The following is a 22,470-nucleotide window of genomic DNA, read 5'->3' as shown; positions in this document are numbered from 1 at the left end:
CTTCCTTATCCCTGTGTTCTGAATTACTTTAACCCAACCTGTTTGGCTTTGTTCTTATCTCCAAATATCAGGTTATAGATATAAAACAGCCTCTCAAAATCCAGAAATAATAATCACCACTCCGGACTTAATGTATCTGTTCTAAAAGCTTACAAACTAGGCCCCTGTTTTCCTATAGGCATTTTCTAAAGGTGACCATACCATTGTTGTTGTTTTTTCTGGCTTATTGTGTCTCACCAAATGTTCCACATGTTCATTCACATCGTTGCATGCCTTACAACATTGTTCCTTTTTGTGGCAGCACAACCTCTGTTAATAAGTATACACCATTGTTTGCCAATCTACTTCTCCGTCAGTGCATCCCTCAGCCACCTGAATTCATCGGGCATCATGTAGAAGCCCCAAAGTCCACAGTCCACCAACATTCTCAATTTTAGATAATTTCGTTGTTCCCAAGAGAAAGAAAACCAATAAACACGCCCTAGCCAAATAGGAAATCTAAACCTCCTCTTAACTCTTGTCCTCCCCCCATTATTCATCTCCACTGTTGCTGTGGTAGTACTGATGGTTTCCTTTGGAACATAGCTCATGGCATACCATAGCAGCTTTCCAGGTGGGGTCTTCTTGATGAGCCTGCTCTGTCCCCAACTATAGATTTGAGCCCAGCACATATTCCTGTCCTTCTCTCAGGTGTAGAGGACTTTTTCTGTTCCCCTCCCCTTAGCCCATACCACAAGTGACACTTTCTTAGCACTCAACCTATGCCCAATCTTTCTTGTGAGCACTTACTGAGATGCCTGGAGAACAATTTCAAGTAGATGTGAATTCCCCTTGTCTCTGTGGCTCCCAGGGGTTCTACATTTTCTTACCAATCCATTGTCTGCCTTTAACACTTTGTTAAAAATTTTAGCTGAATTCTTCTTAGTGCCATCCCTTGCTAGGTAATCAAATGCTCAAGTCCTTTCAATTCTTGGTGATGCCTGTCTTTCCTTAGATTGCAGGTTTTTGGCTGGCCTACAACATTAGGTCTCTGTAGGATTCAAGAAAAGTTATGAATCTGTAGTTTTTTTTTTTTTTTTTTTTTTTTTTTTTTGTTTTTTTTTTTTTTTTTTTTTTTTTTTTTAAAGGAAAGACAGAGAGAAGGAAGGAAGGAAGGAAGAAAGGGAAACATTTTTAAACATTTTCTTGTTTTATTGTATTTTGTTTCTTTGTTTTTGTTACATGGGCTGGGGCCGGGAATCGAACCGAGGTCCTCCGGCATAGCAGGCAAGCACTTTGCCCGCTGAGCCACCGCGGCCCGCCCAGTAGTTTTTTTTAATGTTTTTATTGTGAGGGTGGGAATAATTCTCTTTTTAGCTTTCTACATCCCAAACAGAAGACAGAACTCCCAAATATGGGATATTTTAAAACTATAAGAAGATACTATGTTCAACTCAATGACAATAAATTTTAAAATGTCACTGAAATATATACATTTCTTTAAATCTTTCAGCTCCCCAACGGTGCTCTCTTGCCTATATTGGCTGGCTATCCATGCCTTCCACATAGCAAGCGCTCAGTGCTGGTTCTCAGGTGAGGCCAGCATGCGAGTTCTTCAGAAGAGCACTCTCCATTGCACAGTTGCCCAACGTGGGAGACCAACTCTAGCCTACTGTCTTCTGATCCATCTTCAGTTTCTGGGCAGTAGTACCTCAAGGCTCCTTCCTGCTGGGGCCCCTTATCCAGCAGGCAGCCCTCTTGCACAAGCAACTGGTAAACAGCCCAGGTCCAGCAGCCTTCTACAGTGTTCTTGCTCACAGGAAGCAGACTCGTTGTTGCCAACCATGACCCTCTTTACCCCACTTCCTTTGCCCCTGCTCTGAAGGGCACAGAGGGAATGTCATCAAGCTGCTGCTCCAGTGGCTGACAACCACAAACTGGTATCCTAATAGCTTCATGCAGGGACCTCCAATTTCTCCAAGAGAGTACCTGAAGCCTCCTTCCCTTGGCTTGGAGGCATGGAACTGATGAATCCTTGAACTTTTAGTCTTCTGCTCACTGGCATCTTTGGCACCTGAAGTAAAACATTGTGTGAACGCTCCCATCCTCTGTATGACAAAATTATTTTCAGGAATAATCATGAAATGAAACGAATGTTAAGACAAAAAGAATGCCAAACAGAAAATCTTCTTTTATTGAACTTCATATAAACATGATTATGCCAGCAGAAAAAAATTAAAATTAAAAAAACATGACAGTACAAAAAAGGTCAAAAGTAATGGGGTATTAGTATTTAACGGGAACAATTTATACCTACATACTGACCTTTCACAGTAATGAATAATACGACAGTTTCTCTTTTTATGGCTTAATTTCTACAAATTTATTGATTTCATCAAAATTGACTTTTTTGCATATTCAGATTCAAAAGACATATGACCACGTTTGTCATATAATTTCTTCATAGTTGGTAAAAAGTACACGTTTTATTATTCTAATTTCAAAGAGTTTCTTCCACATGAAGCAGCAGATTCAAAATACAAAAAACTCTTAAGTGAGAGAATAAGTTTGGCAGACATTCACTTAAAACTCAATTTCACAACAAATTCCAGGAATGAAAATAATGTCCATGTCATTATTTTTTTAGGGATTGATTCTAGAGGCTTTCAAATATCTCTAGAACTGAAAGTATTTCACCAAAATCTTTTTGCCAGAAAATTCATCATAAAGCTTTATTACATTTATTTAAAACTCTTAGTTTTTCTTCTGAGAAAAAAAAGTTTTCTTCTGCAAAAATGACTAATGATAGCAAACTCTGACATTATTTGAACCACTGCTTTAGAAATATTATCCACATCTTGATGAAAATTATTATCCTTTTGATTTCTCCTGGTCATAAAGCCCACCATCTCTCTCACCCCCCACCCCCTATTATTTTGCCCTTTAGTTCCCTTTTTTAGGATAAAACTTCAGCACCAATTTATGTAAAGGCTTGACTTAGTCCATGGACTGACAGAGTGGCCAACTTTACAGATGTTTTTCAGGAAGAATGGTAGAATGGTTATTTTAATAACATTTAATTCTTTCCAGGAGTGATAACATAAACCATTTTTCCTGGATAACAAGTTTTGAATAGTCTACACAACAAGGGATGGAAATTGAACTTGAAGCATATACTAGCCTGAAGAAATCTAAATTTTTTTAATTGAGATGAAATTCATATAACAAAATTAACCATTTTAAAAGTGTACAATTCAGTAATACATAGTACCCTCACAATGTTGTGTAACCATCACTTCTCTAGCTAAAAAACATTTTCATCACCTGCCAAAGAGAACCTGTGCCCATTAAGCAGTTACTCCCCATTTCTCTGACCCACCAGCTCCTGGCAACCATTAACCTGCATTCTTGCATCCTATCTCTATAGATTTACCTATTCTGGATATTCTTTATAAATGGAATCATACAATATATGATCTTTAGTGTCTGGCTTCTTTTGGTTAGTATAATGTTTTTGAATTTCACCCATATTGTTTTCATGTATCAGTATTGTAGCATATATCAGTACTTCATTCCCTTTTATGGCCAAATTATTTCCATTGTATGAAGATACAACATTTTGTGTATCCATTCATCTATTAATGGACATTTGGTTTATTCCCACCTTTTGGTTATTGTGAATAGTGCTGCCATGCATGTCATGCACAAGTGTTTGTTTGAATGCCTGTTTTCAATTATTTGGGGATACACACCTAGGAGTAGAATTGCCAGGCAAATGGCAGTTCTACGTAACTTTTCGAGAAACTGCCAAACTCTTTCCCCAGCTGCTGTACCATTTTACATTTTTACCAGAAATTTAACTATTTCACTAGAAATAGTTCTAATTTCTCCACATCTGTGCTAAATTTTGTTGTTTTCCAGTTTTTGGATGACAGCCATCCTAGTTGGCATGAAATAATATGTCAATGTGGTTTTGATTACATCCCTCTAATGCCTAATGATGTTGTACTTATTGACCATTTGTATATATTCTTTGGGAAAATATCTATTCAAGTCCTTTGCCCATTTTTTTAACTGGGTGGACCAGCACCTGTCATTTCTCCTGGCATTCACAGAATGACAGAATTGAAGTCACTGAAGTTCTGTTTCTTATTCACAATCATTATTGAGCTATCGTTATTATGTATTTTGAATCTATTGTATAAAATGCAAGTATGTATAGAACAGGGGGTGGAGACACAAACTGCTCCCAAAACAAGCTTGGATGATTCTGAACTTACAAACTTACAAATGTGTGTAGCTGAGATTGTGTGGGGCAACTGTAACTGGGAGTTCTTCTAATTAAATGCACTATTTATAAAGGATAAGAAATAAAATGTGCCAGTGAGAAGCTTACATACATATTATTAAAACTCAGTAACACGGGTGCAGAGGTGATTCTGTGGTGGACTGCTCATCTTCCATGCGGAACACCCCCCCCCCAAAAAAAACAACTCAATAACTGTAGGAATTGTTAAAATTTAAATAAATAAAACGGGGGGGGAGGGAAGAGGGCTGTTTTATTACTTACATTGTTAAAAATCCACAGGGTGCAGTGATAATAAAAACTAGACTGTGCTTTAGTTGGTAGTACGCTGCTGCTACCACTTACACAGGCTGGTTTCAGAAGTGGGGCTGGTAAGAGTCAAGGGATCAGTCCGGCTGCTTTATCATAAGATGCAGGGAGATGTGTCTGGCACCTCTCTAGATGTGTAATATTTAGTACCTATTTCCCTCAACTTTGGGGCTTTAGCAAAACTTGAACATGAAAAGTCTTGCCTAACAGTCTTCTTCATACAATGTTCGTCTCTCTATTTTCTGCATTTCAAACAGAGGAGCCACATCCAATAAGGTCACTGATCTGGTTATCTTTCAGTGCCTCCCAATCACTAAGAGGATTATATTTAAACTCCTTAACAACAACAATATGTGGCAAAAGGGGAAAGGAGCTAATACTTGCTGAAAGTATACTATATGCCAGCCACTTTACATGAGTTGTTTTATTTAAACCTTACAACCCCCTTGAGAGGTGAGCATTACTATTACAATTTTTCCACTGAGGAAACTCAGACAGATTAAGCAGCTCACCTAGTAGCACAAAACCATAAACACGGATGTGAACCTAATTCTATCAAGTTCCCAATGCCCAGCAGATGCCACCACATTATGCTACTGTCCTTCATGATGGCGCCTTCCTCTGTCCTTGGGGAGTGGCTCCCACCCTTGGCTGTACATCTGAATTAGCTGGGAAGCTCTTTACAGATAGTAATCTACAAGCCCCAGGCAAGACCAGTTAAATCAGAATCTCTGGGGTCGGGGACTAGGGAGGGGTAAAAGCTCCGAGGATTGTAATGTGCAGTCAAGGCTGAGAACCATCGCTTTAGAGCTCCTCTCGGTCATCTTCCCCAAACCCTCTGCCCTAACGATACAGAAATGCATGGGGGCTCTCCCCCGTATGCCATGCTGGTGCACGCTTCTCTGCTTTAGCACTTGCTGGCCTCTTCGAACAGAAAATCTTCTCCAACATGATTTCTCTGTCCACCCCTCCTACAAAATTTAGTCCAGTGTCACTTCCTCTGTGAATCTTTCCCCAGATCTCCAAGGCACAATTTGTTGTTCTTTCAACCTTAAAGCCTTGTGTTCATAAGCCTATTGTCATTCATCCCAAGTTATCTGCATTATTACTGGTCAGTTTTCCCAACTAAAATCTCAGTTCTCTGAGATGAGCACTCTTCTCTATATCTCTATCTCATATGACCATCCATGGCAGATAACAGGCCTTCAGAAATATTTGTTTAAGTAATGAAATTTATTTTCATGGGAATAAAAGTCATCATTGGTTAAAGAAGCTCTACTTGCTTTCTGATTCTGCCATTTCCAGCCATGTTAAGCTTGACCTTGAAACCACATGGGTTGAGGGTAGGCTCCTTCACTCACCACGTGACCTCCATCCCGTTTTTAGTCCTGACACATAGAATAAAGTAGCCGCAGAGGCACTGCCCTTGCAAACTCCTCCCCTCAAAGTGGCATTTATGTGACAGCTGGCATATCACTGTCAGAGCTGGGCCTTCTTGGCTCACCTGCTGTCCTGTTCCCTGGGCTCTGTTTAAAGAAAGGGCAACTTCCCCTTCCCTCTTAGGGAACATCTGATCATGGATTTAGCATATAGTTCAAAATTCCCAGAAACACTCGACATAATTGGGTCTGGTGGCTCAGGAGTGGGGCTGACACATGGGACATCTCTTCAGTGTCTATGAACCACATTCACACCACCTTCTCTTTTAACCGTCAAAACTACTCTTGGAAGTAGGCATTATTACCTTCACAGATAAGGAAACTGAGGGTCAGAAAGATTTGTCTAATATCACACAGCTATTAAGAGGCAGAGCTGGGATCTAAAGCCAAATTTCCCACCTCTGGAGCCTGAGCTGCTGGCACCTGGTGCTGAGTTCACTGGGTGGCATTCCCTCGAAGGAGCTGAAACAGTTTCTCACCTCAGCATTGTTAACATTTTGGACCATATTATTCCTTGATGCTGGGGACTATCCAGTACACTGATGATGTTTAGCAGTATCCTTGAGTTCTGTGCACTAGATGCCAGTAGCACCCCCAAGTTGTGACAACCAAAAATGTCTCCAGACATGGCCAAATATCCCCTAAAGGGCAAAATCATCCCTAGTTGAGAATTGCACATTAAAGGATTTTGACCTTACTACAGTTGTAGATCTTGCTTGCAAACAATTGAAACTAATTCTGCTTAACTTTAGGAGAAAAAAAAAAAGGAACTTATTGGAATGACATTGGATGACTCATAAAATCAATGGAGAGGCTGGAGAACAAGGATCTCCTGGCATCCGTGGGGATCAGGGGAGGACAGGCAATCAAGGTCACAGCCAAAATAGGGTGACTTCATTCATTCTTTCAACAAATATTTAATCTAACAATTATCAATTACCTGACACATATACCTACTAAGTGTCAGGTACTTGGGTTACATCAGCTAACAAAACAGACAAAATTTCCCATCCCCATGGAACATGCATTCTAGTGAAGAAAAACAATAAACATAAAAATAAGTAAATAATAAAATATGCTAGATGATGGTAATTGCAGCTTTCTTGAAAAGTAGGACAAGGTAAGGGGATCATGAGTGCTGGGAGATGGTAGTGGCGGATAGGTCTCATCAAGTCAAAAATTCAGACAATACGTCATAGCGGCAGTCAGGTCACTGCTGCTGCCACCACCTCTACTGCCTGCTGAATGCCACTAGTGTCATTACTACACAAGACAGTGTCATTGCTAGGGGAATGAATTCTATGTTTCCTGCTAATTTGCATCACTAGCTCCGTATTCAAAGCCAGGTGTGAGCATCTGCTTGGGAAAGCCTGGGTCACAGGCCTGTGCCCAGCTCCGAGGCCAAGGTCAACAAGTATCTGGCCATTTTGGCTTCTGTAGTAGGAATTAGTCTCCTTCCTCCACTACAATGTCCACATAAGAAGAGGGTTCAGATGCCCAGGAGAAAAAATAAATGAATGCTCACTGTGGGGACATAACTGAGAAATTAGGCCATCACGCAGGGCTGATGAAAAGAAGAAGGTAAAGATATCAGAGCACATTAGCAAAGAGTTTGTAAGATGAAACCAATATAAAGGGTCAGAGACCAGCTCAGTGGAGCCTGTTATGTTTCTTCTTATAAACAGGTTCTTTCTTTAAAAAACCAACAAACTGTAAATAATTCTATACAAACTAGATTTCTACTTCAATGAGTCTTGTTAAGCAAAGTCTGATGAAGAAAAATTGAGCCATTTAAATTGCTGTTTCCATAGCCAGTGCTGAATATTACATTTAATATTACATTACAATGTAATATTGTATTAATATTACATTTAAATATGTAGGAACAGTGATTAGGCCACAGTAGGGCACAGAGGGTCATTATTTCAAACACAGCTTCCTTCTTCTGTGTTATATTAAACACCTCTTCTGGCTGTTTGCCTGAATATGGGGCCTTGAGTCATCCTCTAATTGTTGTCAAGATACAGTTCAGTTGTGAAGGTTAAAAAACAAAATGTCTAAATTAGCCGAGAGATGAACATTTGCACTCCTTCCTGTTCTGCTAATCTATTTAAGCCCATTTTGTCATTTATTGTTTATGAGGTTTCCACATTGTTGGTGGAATCACAGCTGATGTTCAGCCAGTACGGAGTGTCATAGCTGTCCCATTTTTTATGGCCAACATCTACCAAGATTAGTAGGTAGCTGTGCCAGACTGCACAGTAGATATTTTAATACCACTCTGGTAGAGCACTGGGGGCAACTGGCCTTTCTGCTAGTGTTAATCACGAAACTGGGGCTTGGAAGGGCCTTACAGTACACGGAATCCATCCTTATTTTGTAAGAGTAAAAAGACAGGCTAGAGGAAGGGAAGCACTTCTTCCAAGACACACAGTAAGCTGATGCCTGCTAGCTGTCTTCTTCCTCCAAGAGGGGAGGAGACCCAGATAATTAAGGCGAGCAATGCCTAGAGCAGCTCTGTCCACAGGAACATAACATAAGCCACAAATGCAAGCCACACATGAAATTTTAAATCTGCCATAGCTATGTTTTAAAAAAAAGTAAAAAGAAATGAGTTCTAATAATACAGCAATCAAAATATTCTCACTCCAACATGTAATTAATATAAAAATTATTAACAAGATATTTTACATTATTTTCTTTATACTAAGTTGTCAAGATCTGGTATGTACTCTACACTTACAATACATGTCAAATAGAAATAGCCTCATTTCAAGTGTTCAGTCGCCACAGTGGCTACCACACTGAAAAGCATAAGAGCCCGTTTTATGTTTACATCTGCAAAGTTCCTTCTCTAAATGGCCAACAAGTTCTCAAAACATTTTTTAATAGGTAAAAAATAATCAAATAATTAGAAATTTAAGGTTAAGTCTTTGCAAAATTTCGCTGCCTTGTAATGTGTTTTCCCTCATTTGCATTTTCAAAAAACATTTTGATTTGACTTAACAAATATCCTTCGGATACCAACTGTGAGCCAAGCACTATGCTAGGCTCAGGGCATACCTTATCAACAAGATAGGCCTCCCTGATCCCAAAGCCCTACCTCCTCAGCACAGAAACACTCTTGTGCAAGGATGGCTGCCAGGGGCTGGGGCAGACAAACACCACGTCTCTGGCCACATGGTTCTAGCACTGCTCTGGCCATATGAAAGACTGTGGCCCTATCAAAGAGAGCATGATAAAGTATTGAAGCTAAGCATCCCTCTCCCCTCTGGGGTTTTAACCAATTTAGAGATAGCTACAGAATTCAGATGGGGATCAATGTATCAGCCTGATGGCATGTAGAGCTGGGACAGAGAAAAGAGCTTAGATCCAAGGCTCAACAGGCTTCTCCTTCCCTGTGAATGAAATGCCCACCCAGTCATAGGAAGAATAGCTGGACACCTGCTTTCTCCCCACCTAAGAGTGAGGCTTGCCCCAGTGGGCTTGTCAGGAGGAGGAGGGAAAATAGCCATAGTCTTCCAGGAAAGAGTGCCAAAGAGAGCAGGAAATGGGTTAGGCAGAGGCAGCGCCCTCTTCCAATTTCATCCTCAGAGAGTCATTCCATCTCCATCGGGGTAAGAAGGGTGGTTATTTCTCAATACCTCTAAAACTCTGGAGGTTCCCTGGTGAGAGGCTGACATTTTGTTCTATGGCCTCAACAGCAAACCCTGTGGTCAAACAAGAGTTTCAGTGTCACCTGTGGGGGAGACAGAAGGGGAAAGTTTTTTACCACAACAGACCTTCTCCTCCTCTCTATGAGGCTGCTCTATAAATAACAACCTCTCCTTTAGAACCAGTGTTGGGGACTCCAGCTTTTGCCCTCAAAAGAGCCTGGAATGGATCCAAATAATATATTGACTAAAGGTCACACTGAATCCTTGGACAAAGAGGCACCCTCTCTATTTCCAAATTTGAATTATGTGCAGCTACATTGTCCAGAAAAGCCCATTTCAGAGACTAAGCAACAATTATAAATTACAGCATGAAATTTCTCTAAGAATGACACCATAAGTCATGTCTTAAATTTCTAATTTCCCAAGAAAAATTGAGGTCCATAAATTAATCTCTCTTCCCTTTTAACTTTAAGTTTGTACAAATTCTCACAAACTTTTCTCCCCTATATCCTCCAGTACGTTAATACCAGCCACTGAGGTTCCACTCAGGGTCTAGGTATAGGGAGACTTGTTTCAGCATCTTGCAGTTGGGGTTGTCTGGCTCTGGAGTGGCTGAAGCTCTTTGGGGCTCCACATTCAGACCCCACGAGTCCACAGGATACAGAAAGTCATCTCAGCTCCAGCCCTCAGCCAGTCACCCCTAGACTTTGGAGTAGATATCCGAGAAGACATTAGGTTTGCAGGATGCTATCCCAGTGTCATCCAAGCCCACACTGCTGTTGTCAGCAAACTTAATGGCCTCTTGGGTAAACAGAAAATCCTGAGAGAAAAGAACAATCTTCTCTTTCAGACCCAGCAGGATACTGGCCAGTCAATGCCAATCATCTAGAGTCCACAATCAATGAGCATTCACTCAAGTGGGAGAAATCATCAAGGCCTGAATTGTTCAAATCCAAAGCTCTCTCCACCCTGGGGTTCCCCCTAGAAGCCTGAAGACAGGGAATGTCCTCTGCCATGTGCCCCTCCCCAGGACCCTGCCTGGAGCAGTTTTTAAATGTCCCATGCCTCCGTCAACATTCTCTAGTCCGACGGGAAGATGAACAACCCTTTCTACCAACTGTTTTCCTATTTCAGCAGGGTGCAATTCCTCCTGCTGAACTTCACTCCCTGGGATCAATGGAATTATGGATTCTAGAATGGCAGGTAAGCGCTAGTTGATAGTTCCTAGTGCCTGAGTCCCTGTCCATGTCTCCTGATGGCTCCAGTCTTCCGTTTGGAAAGAGGCATGTTTGGCTGTTTGCACTAGCTGGATGGTCTGCAGTTCTCTGCATCTAAGTTCCTTAGTTTTGTACCCAGGGCCTCCCTATGTGGTGCAGAAGACCCTCCCGGGTCCCTTGCTTTTATTTTCTCCCTTGGAGACGAGCAATGCTCTAGGCATTGCTCTAGGATGAAGGGAGAAAATAAAAATATTTTTTCCTTCTGCCCATCAATGCCCAGCGGTGCCTAAACTGTAAAAATGGTAGGAATAAGCACATGTGCCCTTCAGCCCCAGGGAATGAGACCAAATACCACGAAGGGTCTTAATCCCCTATTCCTCTGCAGTCTAGGAGGAAACAAAGACCTCCAGCTCTCCCTATGGTATTCCTAAGTCCCCGAGAAATGAAACTTCTTCTCCAGTCTCTGGAGGCTCAGAGAGGGAATTTCAACTCAGCCTGACACCAGACCTTTGTGTGAGGTACCAGGCAAGCCCACCTTGCCCTAAAATGAAAATAAGGCTTGTGTTACTAACTGACCAAAAGATCCACTATAATAAAGAAGCCAGCACCTATTTAAACCAACTACACACCTACAAACATCAGATAGAGATAACCCACTGCAGATCACAAACACCAAAGGCTCTGCAGTCTAATTAAACCTTCTGACCCAGTTACACCAGAAATCTTGCTGTGCAGGATTTTGGTCACCACATCTTGACTGTTTCCTGGTCAGCCCATCATATGCTGAGGATTCAGGATGATAATTAATCACATCCTTCTCTATTCCATGCTGTGAGAAACAGACACAGGAATCTCAAAGTAATCAAGATACTTGCTTTGTTGCTGGTACAGTTGGATTCAGTTAGAAAATGGGACTTGGATCCAAGGAACAAGTGTTCTTTTCCCCACCTTTGTTGCAAGCAGGGCATCTGTGTAATTGCAGGCTGCCTTCTCACCCTCTTACACATATCTACCTCCTCCACACCCTTATGGGGGCAAACTCTGCCCTAGGTTACTTATCATGTGCAGGAGGCAGAACACAGGAGAGAAGGCAGGTGGCAGCAAGATTCCAAAATAAAGAAAGGATGGAGGAGAGGCAGTGATACACATGTGTAATGGCCCTTTTCCAAAACTCACCTTTAGACAGATCACCGCTTCCTCCATGGGAGATACACATTAGGGGAAGAGATAAAGGCAGAAGCCATCTACCAGTGCTCTTGAGTGGAAGTTCCCATTCTATTGATTGACAGGAACCTGAGGAGAGGAAAAAGATGGTTCCATGTGCAAAAACGTATGGAGAATACGAGTTCTGGGAAGATGGCAGAATAGGATAGGTCGACTTCACCCCTGCCCCATGGAACAGCTAGAGAAGGGACAGGAAGGCTACTGAGACAGCAATAACAGGGTGTGAGGGACCTGGGAGGGTCTTCTACACCACATAGGGAGGCCCTGGGTACAAAACTAAAGAACTTAGATGCAGAGAACTGCAGACCATCCAGCTAGTGCAAACAGCCAAACATGCCTCTTTCCAAACGGAAGACTGGAGCCATCAGGAGACATGGACAGGGACTCAGGCACTAGGAACTATCAACTACTGCTTACCTGTCATTCTAGAATCCATAATTCCATTGATCCCAGGGAGTAAAGTTCTAGGGAAGCATCTCCATTTTTCATTCTCACAAAGTATCTCAAAAATATTTGTGCCCAAAGATGGCAGATTAGGATAGGTTGAGTTCACCCCTGCTCTAAAGAACAGCTAGAGAAGGGACAGAAAAAAGACCAGAAGAGCAATTCTAGGGTGTAAGTGCCCTGGAAGGGTCTTCTACACCACATAGGGAGGTCCTGGTTGAAATAGCAGAAGTGTGACACAGAGAACCAGAGACCAATCAGCTAGTGCAAACATCCTAATACATCCATTTCCAGACAGAGGCCCACAGCCCTCAGAAATGCACAGACATGGAGACGGGAACAAGGAAGCACCAATGTAGAGTCTCCGATCCTACATATATCTGCACCGCAACCCATCACCGCACTGTTATGCCCCTCCCCACACCCTGCATTCTGCTCCACACCCTTCCCACAAATACGAAGCTTTAGACTCTGAAGGAAATCAACATCCAAAGTAACCCTATCAAGATATTTACATGCCATAATGACAACAGAAGATCACTAACCATATGAAGATGCAGACTGATACAAACCAGTCTAATGACCAAGTAAAACGATGGAGGAGACACAGACTTTGGGACCTCTAATCAAAGATGTTCATATAAGTTTACTAAATAAAATCAGTGGGGTGGTTAATGACATAAGGGGATTAAGAAGACACTAGAAGAGCATAAAGAGGAATTTGAAAGTAAAAAATAGAAAAATAGCAGATATCACAGAGATTAAAAATGCTGCAGACCAAATAAAAAATATACTTGAGTCACAGAACAGCAGATTTGAAGAGGCAGAAGAAAGAATAAGCAAACTAGAGGACAGGACAACTGATTTTGAATACACAAGAGAGCAAATGGTAAAAAAAAGATGTAAAATTTTGAATGGATCTCAGGGAAATGATAGACAAAAAGCACGTAAATATAAGAATCACTGGTGTCCCAGAAGAAAAGAAGAGTAAAGGGCTAGGAAGATTAGTGGGATGATATAATGGGGGAAAAGTTCCCAACCTTTATAAAAGTCATAAATAAGCAAATCAAAGAAGCCCAATGCATTTCAAATAGAATTAATCCAAATAGGCCTAATCTAAGACACATACTAATTAGTCTGTCAAATGTTGAAGAGAAGAATAAAATCCTGAAAGCAGCAAGAGAAAAAGAATCTATTACATACAAGGGAAACCACATAAGACTGAGTTCAGACTACTCAACTGGCACTATGGAGGTGAGGTGGCAGTGGTATGATATATTTAAGATCCTAAAAGAGAAAGACTTCCAGTCAAGAATTCTGTACCCAGCTAAATTGTCCTTCAAAACTGAGGGAGACATTAAAATTTTCACAAACAAAGGCTAAGAGAATATGTCAACAAGAGACTAGCTCTACAAGAAATACTAAAGGTAGTTCTGCCAGCTGAGAAAAAAAGACAGGACAGGGAGACCTGGAGGAGGGCACAAAATTAAAGAATACCAGTAAGGGAAACCTAAAGAAAAAAAAGACAAATAATGAAAAGAACATATGGATTTGACAAATAAAATCCAAAAGATAAGATGGTGGATCCAAGAAATGCCTTTACAGTAATAATTTTGAATGTTAATGGAATAAACTTTCCGATTAAAAGATAGAGATTGGCAGAATGGATTAAGAAATATAATCTAGCTATATGCTACCTGCAAGAAACTCATCTTAGACACAAGGATACAAATAGACTGAAAGTGAAAAGATGGAAAAGGTTGTTTCACACAAACTGTAACCAAAATAAAGCATGAGCAGCTATATTAATATCAGACAAAATAGACTTTAAATGTAACATTATAAGAGAAAAAGAAGGACAATATATATTAGTAAAAGAGACAATTCACCAAGAAGATATAACAATCATAAATGTCTATGCTCCCAATCAAGGAGCTCCAAAGTACATGAGACAGACATTGGGAAACATGAAGACAGCGATAGGTGTTTCAACAATAATAATAGGTGACTTCAATACACCACTCTCCTCTATAGGTAGAACAACAAGACAGAGGATCAACAAGGAAATTGGAGAAGTTAAACAACTTGATAAAGGAATTAGACCTAACAGACATATATAGGACATTACACCCCAAAACACCAGGATATGCATTCTCTAGTGCTCATGGAACATTCTCCAGGATAGATCATATGCTGGGGTACACAACATGCCTTTTTAAATTTAAAAACATTGAAATTATTCAAGCACTTTCTCTGATCACAATGGAATGAAGTTGGAAATCAATAACCACCGAAGAATAAGAACTTTCACAAATATATGGAAATTAAATAACACACTCTTAAACAACCAGTGGGTCAAAGAAGAAATTGTTAGCGTAATCAGTAGCTATCTGGAAATGAATTAAAATGAGAACACAACATATTAAAACTTATGAGATGTGGGAAAAGCTGTTCTGAGAGGGAAATTTATTGCCTTAAAATGTCTACATTTAAAAAGAAGAAAGAGCAAAAATTGAGGACTAGCAGCTCACCTGGAGGAACTTGACAAAGAACAGCAAACCAACCTCAAAGCAAATAGAAGAAGAGAAATAACAAAGATTAAAGAAGAATTAAATGAATGGGAGAACGAAAGAACAATAGAAAGAATCAATGAAACCAAAAGATTGTTCTTCGAGAAAATCAATACAATTGATGGGACACTAGCAAGGCTGACAAAGGAAAAAAGAGAGAGTATGCAAATAAACAAAATCAGAAATGCAATGGGGGTCATTACCACAGACCCTGAAGAAATTTTTTAAAAAATCGTAAGAGGATATTATGAACAACTATATGCCAACAAACTAGACAACTTCGATGAAATGGACAAATTCCTGGAAACACACCAACTAACTACACTGACTCAAGAAAAAATAGATCTCAAACCAATCACAAGTAAGGAGATTCAAACAGTCATCAAAAATCTTTCTACAAAAAAAAGTCCAGAACAAGATGGCTTCACAGGGGAATTCTATCAAACATTCCAAAAAGAACTAAACAATCCTACTCAAACTTGTCCAAAAAATTGAGGAAAAAGGAATACTACCCAACTTATTACATGAAGTTAACATCATTTCAATACCAAAACTGGGTAAAGATGATATAAGAAAGGAAAACTAAAGACCAATCTCCCTAATGAAAATAGATTCAACAATTCTCAACAAAATATTAGCAAATTGAATCCAACAGCACGTTAAAGGAATTACATACCATGACCAAGTGGGGTTTATACCAGGAATGCAAGAATGGTTTAACACAAGAAGATCAGTTAATGGAATATAGCACATTAACAAATCAAAATGGATCATATGATCATCTCAATTGATGCTGAAAAAGCATTCAACAAAATTCAACATCCTTTTCTGACAAAAACACTTCAAAAGGTAAGAATCAAAGGCAACTTCCTCAACATGATAAAAGGCATATATGAAATCTCCCCCTAAGATTGGAAACACGACAAGGATGTCTGTCATCCTTGACAGACAAGAATAATAGTCTGTCACCACTATTATTCAACATTGCACTAGAAGTTCTAGCTAGAGCAATCAGGCAGGAAGAAGAAATAAAAGGCATCCAAATTGGAAAGGAAGAAATAAAACTTTCACTATTTGCAGAGACATGATACTATACTTGGAAAATGCTGAGAATCTACAAGAAAGTTACTTGAGCTAATAAACAAATTCAGCAAGGTGGCAGGTTGTAAAATTAATGTGCAAAACTCAGTAATGTTTCTATACACAAGCAATGACCCAACTGAGGAATCAATTAAGGAAACAATTCCATTCAAAATACCAACTAAAAGAATCAGGTATCTAGGAATGAACTTAATAGGGAGTAAAAGGAATTGTACACAGAAAAGAACATAACATTGCTAAAAGAAATTTTAAAAGATCTAAATAGACGGAAAGACATTTCCTACTCATGGACAGGAAGGCAAAATACAATTCTAACAACCTACTTTGAAGACTAATTACCAAATTCATCTGGAAGGGAAAGAAACCATGAATAGCTAAAAAGCATCCTAAAAATGAAGAATGAAGAGGGACGATTAACACTCCCCAACTTAAAAACTTATTATAAAGCTACAGTGATCAAAACAGCATGGTACTGTCACAAAGACAGAAGTACTGACCAATGGAATCGAATTGAGAGTGCAGAAATAGACCACCAAATCTATGGTAAAATGATCTTCAACAAGGCTCCCAAATCCACTGAACTGAGGCAAAATAGTCTTTGAAATAAATGGGCATAGGAGAATTGGATATCAACCGCCAGAAGGATGAAAGATGACCCTTACACCTTACACAATCTATACAAAAATTAACTCAAATTGAATCAAACACAGAAATATAAGAACCAATCCCATAAAGCTCCTTGTTCTAGTTTGCTAGCTGCCAGAATGCAATATACCAGAAACGGAATGACTTTTTAAAAGGGGAATTTAATAAGTTGCTAGTTTACAGTTCTAAGGCTGAGAAAATGTCCCAATTAAAACAAGTCTAAAGAAATGTCCAATCAAAGGCATCCAGGGAAAGATACCTTGGTTCAAGAAGGCCAATGAAGTTCAGGGTTTCCCTCTCAAGTGAGAAGGCACATGGTGAACACAGTCAGGGCTTCTCTCTCAGCTGGAAAGGCACATCATGGCGAATACAGCATCATCTGCTAGCTTTCTCTCCTGGCTTCCGGTTTCATGAAGCTCCCCAGGAGGCGTCTTCCTTCTTCATCTCCAAAGGTCACTGGCTGGTGGACTCTCTGCTTCATAGTGTTGCTCTCTCTGAATCTCATTCTCCAAAATATTTCCTCTTTTATAGGACTTCAGAAACTAATCAAGACCCACTCAAATGGGTGGAGACATGTGATCCCCTAATCCGGTTTAACAACCATTATTAACTAAATCACATCAACCAGGGAGATGATCTCATTAGTTTCAAATATACAGTATTGAATAGGGATTATTCTACTGTTATGAAATGGGATTTATATTAAAACGTGACTTTTCTTAGGGGGCATACTTCCTTTCAAACCAGCACACTCCTAGAAGAAAATGTAGCAAATCATCTTTAAGACCTAGTAATAGGAGGTAGCTTCCTAAACTTTACACCCAAAGCACAGCAACAAAGACAAAATAGATACATGGGAACTCACCAAAAATCAAATGATTTTGTGCATCAAAAGACTTTGTTAAAAAGGCGAAGAGGCACCCAACTCAATGGGAGAAAATATTTGGAAATCATACATCAGATATGCTCAATATCCTGTATACATAAAGAAATCATACAACTCAACAGCAAAAGAACAAGCAACCTAATTATAAAGTGGGCTAAATATATGAACAGACATTTTTCTGAAGAGCAAATACAGACGACTAAAAACCACATGAAGAGGTGTTCATTCTCATTAACTATAAGAGAGATCAAGACCACAATGAGATACCACCTTACACCTACAAGAATAGCTGCTGGTAAACAAACAGGAAAACAAAATGTTGGAGAGGATGTGGAGAAAGGGTGATACTTAAGCATGGGTGGAATATACATGGAATATATTGCTGGTGGAATGTATAATTGTGTAGCTGTTATGGAAAATAGTGGCATTTCCTCAGAAAACTAAATATCAAGTTGCCCTGTGACCTAACAATACCACTATTCAGTATATAGTCAGAAGAACTGAAAGCAGTGACACAAACAGACATTTGCACATCGATGTTCATAGCAGCAATATTCACAATTGCCAAAATGTGGAAACAATCCAAGTGTCCATCAACAGACGAGTGGATTAACAAAATGTGGTATATACATGCTATGGAATATTATACAGCAGTAAGATGAAATGATGTTCTGAAGCACATGACAAGATGGATGAGCCTTGAAGACATAATACTGAATGAAATTAGCCAGACACAAAAGCAGATACTGTATGATTCCACTTTTATGACCATGGTGAAGGTAAAATACAGAATATAGGGGACCCAGAGATACACAGAAGCTTGAAATAGGTGAATAATTTGCCATTGAGGTTGAACTTAATTGTCAGATAATAGATGGAAGTGAAGGTGGTTCACTAGTGGTTCCATACGTAATATTGCCACATTGAAGGTGAACATGATTGAAAGGGGTTGTATAGACTCATGTGTCCCACTGATTAACACTACAAATACAAAAAAAATTCTTGCATGAACTACTGCAAAGGCATGAATCTTGTACGGAGCGTATAATTTCAGGGTATAGGGGGAAAATGATTTTGCATGCTATAGGCTGTGTTTTACAGGAAAACATCAACAATACCAGGGGTACATAATGCTGGGAGGGACAAGAGTTAGTGGGATGTTTGGATTTTTTATTGGGTGAGGGTGTGTTTATTGGCTATCTTTCTCTTTGGAAAAATGAAATTATCTAAAATCGAGAGTGTTGATGGACTGTTGACTTTGTACATTATAAATAAGGCCCAGTAGATGGAGGTGGCTGAAAGATGCACTGACTGAGTAGATTGGCAAATGACGATGTAAATACGTGATTTAGCACAGTGCTCCAACAAAAAGGAATGAAGTTGTGGGACATGCAATGATGTGAATGAACCTATGGGACATTTGGTGAGGCAAAATAAGCCAGAAACAAAAGAGTAATTATTGCATGATCTCATTTAGAAAATACAAGAAAAGTAGAGCCGAGATTATAAGCTCTTATAGCAGTAACTTTTAGTCCAGAGCAGTAAGTGTTATTTCTGGATTTTAAGGGGCTATTTTATGTATTTATAACCAGGTATTTAAAGACAAGAATGAAGTCATTTGGGTTGGGATTAAGGTAATTCAGAATACAGTGCTAAGGGAAGCACTGCCTTTATTTTAGAACTTCACCTACTCTTTGAGATCAAAGGAAGAAAGTTTTAGCATGTCCAGAATCTAACTTTCCAGTATCATATCATCTAACTCAACCAGTCTGGATAGATCATTCAAACAGTCTGAACACAGGGAGCCCAGAATAAGAATGAGGGCCTTTAATCCCATATAGCTTATGTAATGCCTGGATACATCCCAGAGTACATTAAGAAGATAATCAAAAAGTAATAGCAAAGTCCCTTGAGGGATAGGGAAAAAATTATGGAACTATTAAACTTTACCACTGGAGAAATACTGGATTCTGTGACAAACATTAGAGATTCCTGAATCAATAGGCCAAGCCCTTGATCTTGAGGCCTGTTCCTATGAAGCTTATGTACGTAGCAGAGTGCCTAAGAGTTACTTCTGGAGGACCTCTTTTGTTGCTCAGATGTGGCCTTTCCCTTTCTAAGCCCAACTCTGCAAGTGAAACCATTACCCTCCCCTCTACATGGGACATAACATCCATGGATCAAAGTCTCCCTGGCAGAGTGGGAGATGACTCCCAGGGATGAGCCTGGCCCTGGCACTGTGGGACCAACAATGTCATCCTGACAAAAAGGGGGATAAGAAGTATAACAAATAAGGTATCAGTGGCTAAAAGAGTTCAACAGAGACGAGAGGCTACACTGGAGATCCTCTTATGCAAAGCTCAACTAGAGATTGCTACTTATCATAACTCGCCAAACTCCAACCAAAACCATTCCTTCCAATCCTAAAGAACACCTAGGGCAATATATAAGATTCTACAAAGGTCCTATGCACTAGGGTAACTTTCCAAAACCTAAAATCTCCAGATGAGTCCCTGAACCAGGTAAGTCCTGAAATGCAGAGGGGCCAGCCTTTCCAGAATAACAACTAGTTCCATCCCCCTATCCCATATTATCAACAGCCCCTTCCAACATGAAAAAGTTAGAATAGGAATAAGTCCAAATACCCCTAAAGAGTGGGAGAAAGATCAAAGGTTATGGTGGAGTTATACAGAAAAGGTCGGGTTTAACAAATGAGTATGATTGCTAAATCATTACACTGATATTGATTGCATAGCCTCTGGTACCTTAGAGCAACTAGAAATAAAAACCTAAAATTATAGAATTGTAATCCATACCAAACTCTGAAATCTGTTCTACAACTAATTGTTGAAGGTGCTTTGAAATTTATTGCTTTTTTGTATATGTGTTATTTAAACAGAAGGAGGAATTTAGCAGTGAAGATAGGATTTAGAAAATGAGTATGACTGCTGAATCATTATATTGATATTTCTGTTGGTCTCTGGTATCTTAAAGCAGCTAGAAGAAAAAATGAAAAATTATGGAATGGTAACCCAGTCCAAATTTTAAAATCTGTTCAATAACTACTTGTTAAAATGTTCTTCGAAATTTATTGCTTTTTGTTAGATTTCACAATTATAAAAATGTTAAAAAATATATGGAGAATAAGCTCTGATATAGTTATTCAGTCGTTAGTACAAAGGTAGTCCCAAAGGGACTTCAAAATCCAGGGAAGCAAATTGACTTAATTGTTTAGGTAATACAAAAAAGTTAACCTGAAATCCCAGCCTCCCATATGCTCTATCCTAGGACTCTATATGTTTATTCATTCATTTTTAATTTATTGATTACTGAGCACTCACCATAGGCCAAGTATGTGGTATCATATTTAGTCTATATATGAATATTATGAAGTAGGGACTATTATTATGCCTATTTTATAGATGAGGAAATTTGGGTGCAGAAAGATTAAATAACTTACCCAGGTCACATGGCTCATAAGGGATGGAGTTGGTACTGAAATTCAGGTCACCTGACTCCTTAGTATGCACATTTAAGAGTTGCGCTGTGCTGTCTGCATCATGGGAGTGCCAATTCATAGAGTCTAGGTGCTGTTTCTCCATCACTCTCCTCCCATTCTTGGTTTGTGGGAGATCCCTCCCTGGTGGCATGGTCTAATAATTCTCTCTCCCTGTCCAAAGAGAGTTTGAAGATAGGATTTAGCAAATGATTATGCTAAATACTCCTGCACGCATGAAGACACCTCCTCCTGCATTCATGGAGATACAGCTGGACAGCTATTTAGTCTAGAGGTAGAGTGATGAGCTAGACATAGTTCCTGCCCTTGGAAGACTCAATCTTCTTGGGAAGACAGACATATAAGTAGACTGCAATGAAGTAATGTGGCATGTGCTGAAGCAGAGATGTGTAAAAGATGCTGTAGGAGTGTAGGTGAGAATATGATTGATTCCCATGTCAGGCAGAATCCTGCCTGACATACCCAAGCATTTGGAGAAAGACTAATAAGGGAGACTACTTACAAATGTGAAGGCAGGGATTAGTTGTAAAACCTGGTCTTGCAACAGTCAGAAGCTATTACCACCCCTAGCTTTGTCAGAAAGCCCTCTGCATATATCGCCCCTTTCCAGACTCTAGTAACCACCCATTACCTCCAGGAAAGGTGAGTTTTAAGAACTTTTTCTGTAGGTTCATTGTTAATACCCATTGAGAGGAGTAAAAAGGTTTTTTTTTCCCACTGTCCTTGGCAGGTGGATGTTTTTTTCTGTATGAACACTGATTTAAACTGGACTCTTGGCTTCCCAGGATACAGGTTCACAGAGATTCATAACATCATGCCCTTTACAGAATGCTTGGAAGAAGCAGAAGAGTGAGACAGAAGATATGAGGATGAAGCGTACGAAAATGTAGTTTAGAGCCTGTGCTAGTTTCAAAAGATTTATGTACCGTAGAAAAGCCATGTTTTAATCCTAATCCCATCCTGTAAAGGCAGCCGTTTCTTCTAATCCTATTCAGTACTGTATGCTGGGAACTTTAACTAGATTATCTCCATGGTGATGTGACTCAATCAAGTGTGGGTATTAAACTTGATTAGGTGGAGATGTGTCTCCACCCACTCTGCATGGGTCTTGATTAGTTTACTGGAATCCTATAAAAGAGGAGATTCTGAGAGAACAGAGAATGATGACAGAGCCGTG

At 39.7% G+C, this 22,470-nt stretch overlaps 1 protein-coding gene across 4 annotated transcripts in view; it reads right to left on the bottom strand.

Annotated features, from left to right (window-relative positions):
- MTHFS (methenyltetrahydrofolate synthetase) overlaps window positions 1-22,470 on the bottom strand; it is a 211,649-nt gene that overhangs the window by 59,013 nt on the left and 130,166 nt on the right. The window contains exons 3-4 of one of the 4 annotated variants that reach the window (XM_077128544.1): window positions 12,083-12,199; window positions 1,316-9,772 (exon numbers count right to left, since the gene is read on the bottom strand). The exons of 2 other annotated variants lie outside the window; for them this stretch is intronic. In XM_077128544.1, the coding sequence (XP_076984659.1) occupies window positions 9,750-9,772; window positions 12,083-12,199 (140 nt within the window). In that variant the 3' untranslated portion in view covers window positions 1,316-9,749. Of the gene's footprint in view, window positions 1-1,315; window positions 9,773-11,942; window positions 12,200-22,470 lie in introns of those variants that run through there. One more of the 4 variants, XM_077128540.1, reaches the window with a different exon arrangement.

This window comes from Tamandua tetradactyla, chromosome 14 (assembly GCF_023851605.1).
Source record: "Tamandua tetradactyla isolate mTamTet1 chromosome 14, mTamTet1.pri, whole genome shotgun sequence".
Lineage (NCBI taxonomy): Eukaryota > Metazoa > Chordata > Mammalia > Pilosa > Myrmecophagidae > Tamandua > Tamandua tetradactyla.
This window is presented reverse-complemented; position numbering and strand designations above follow the sequence as displayed.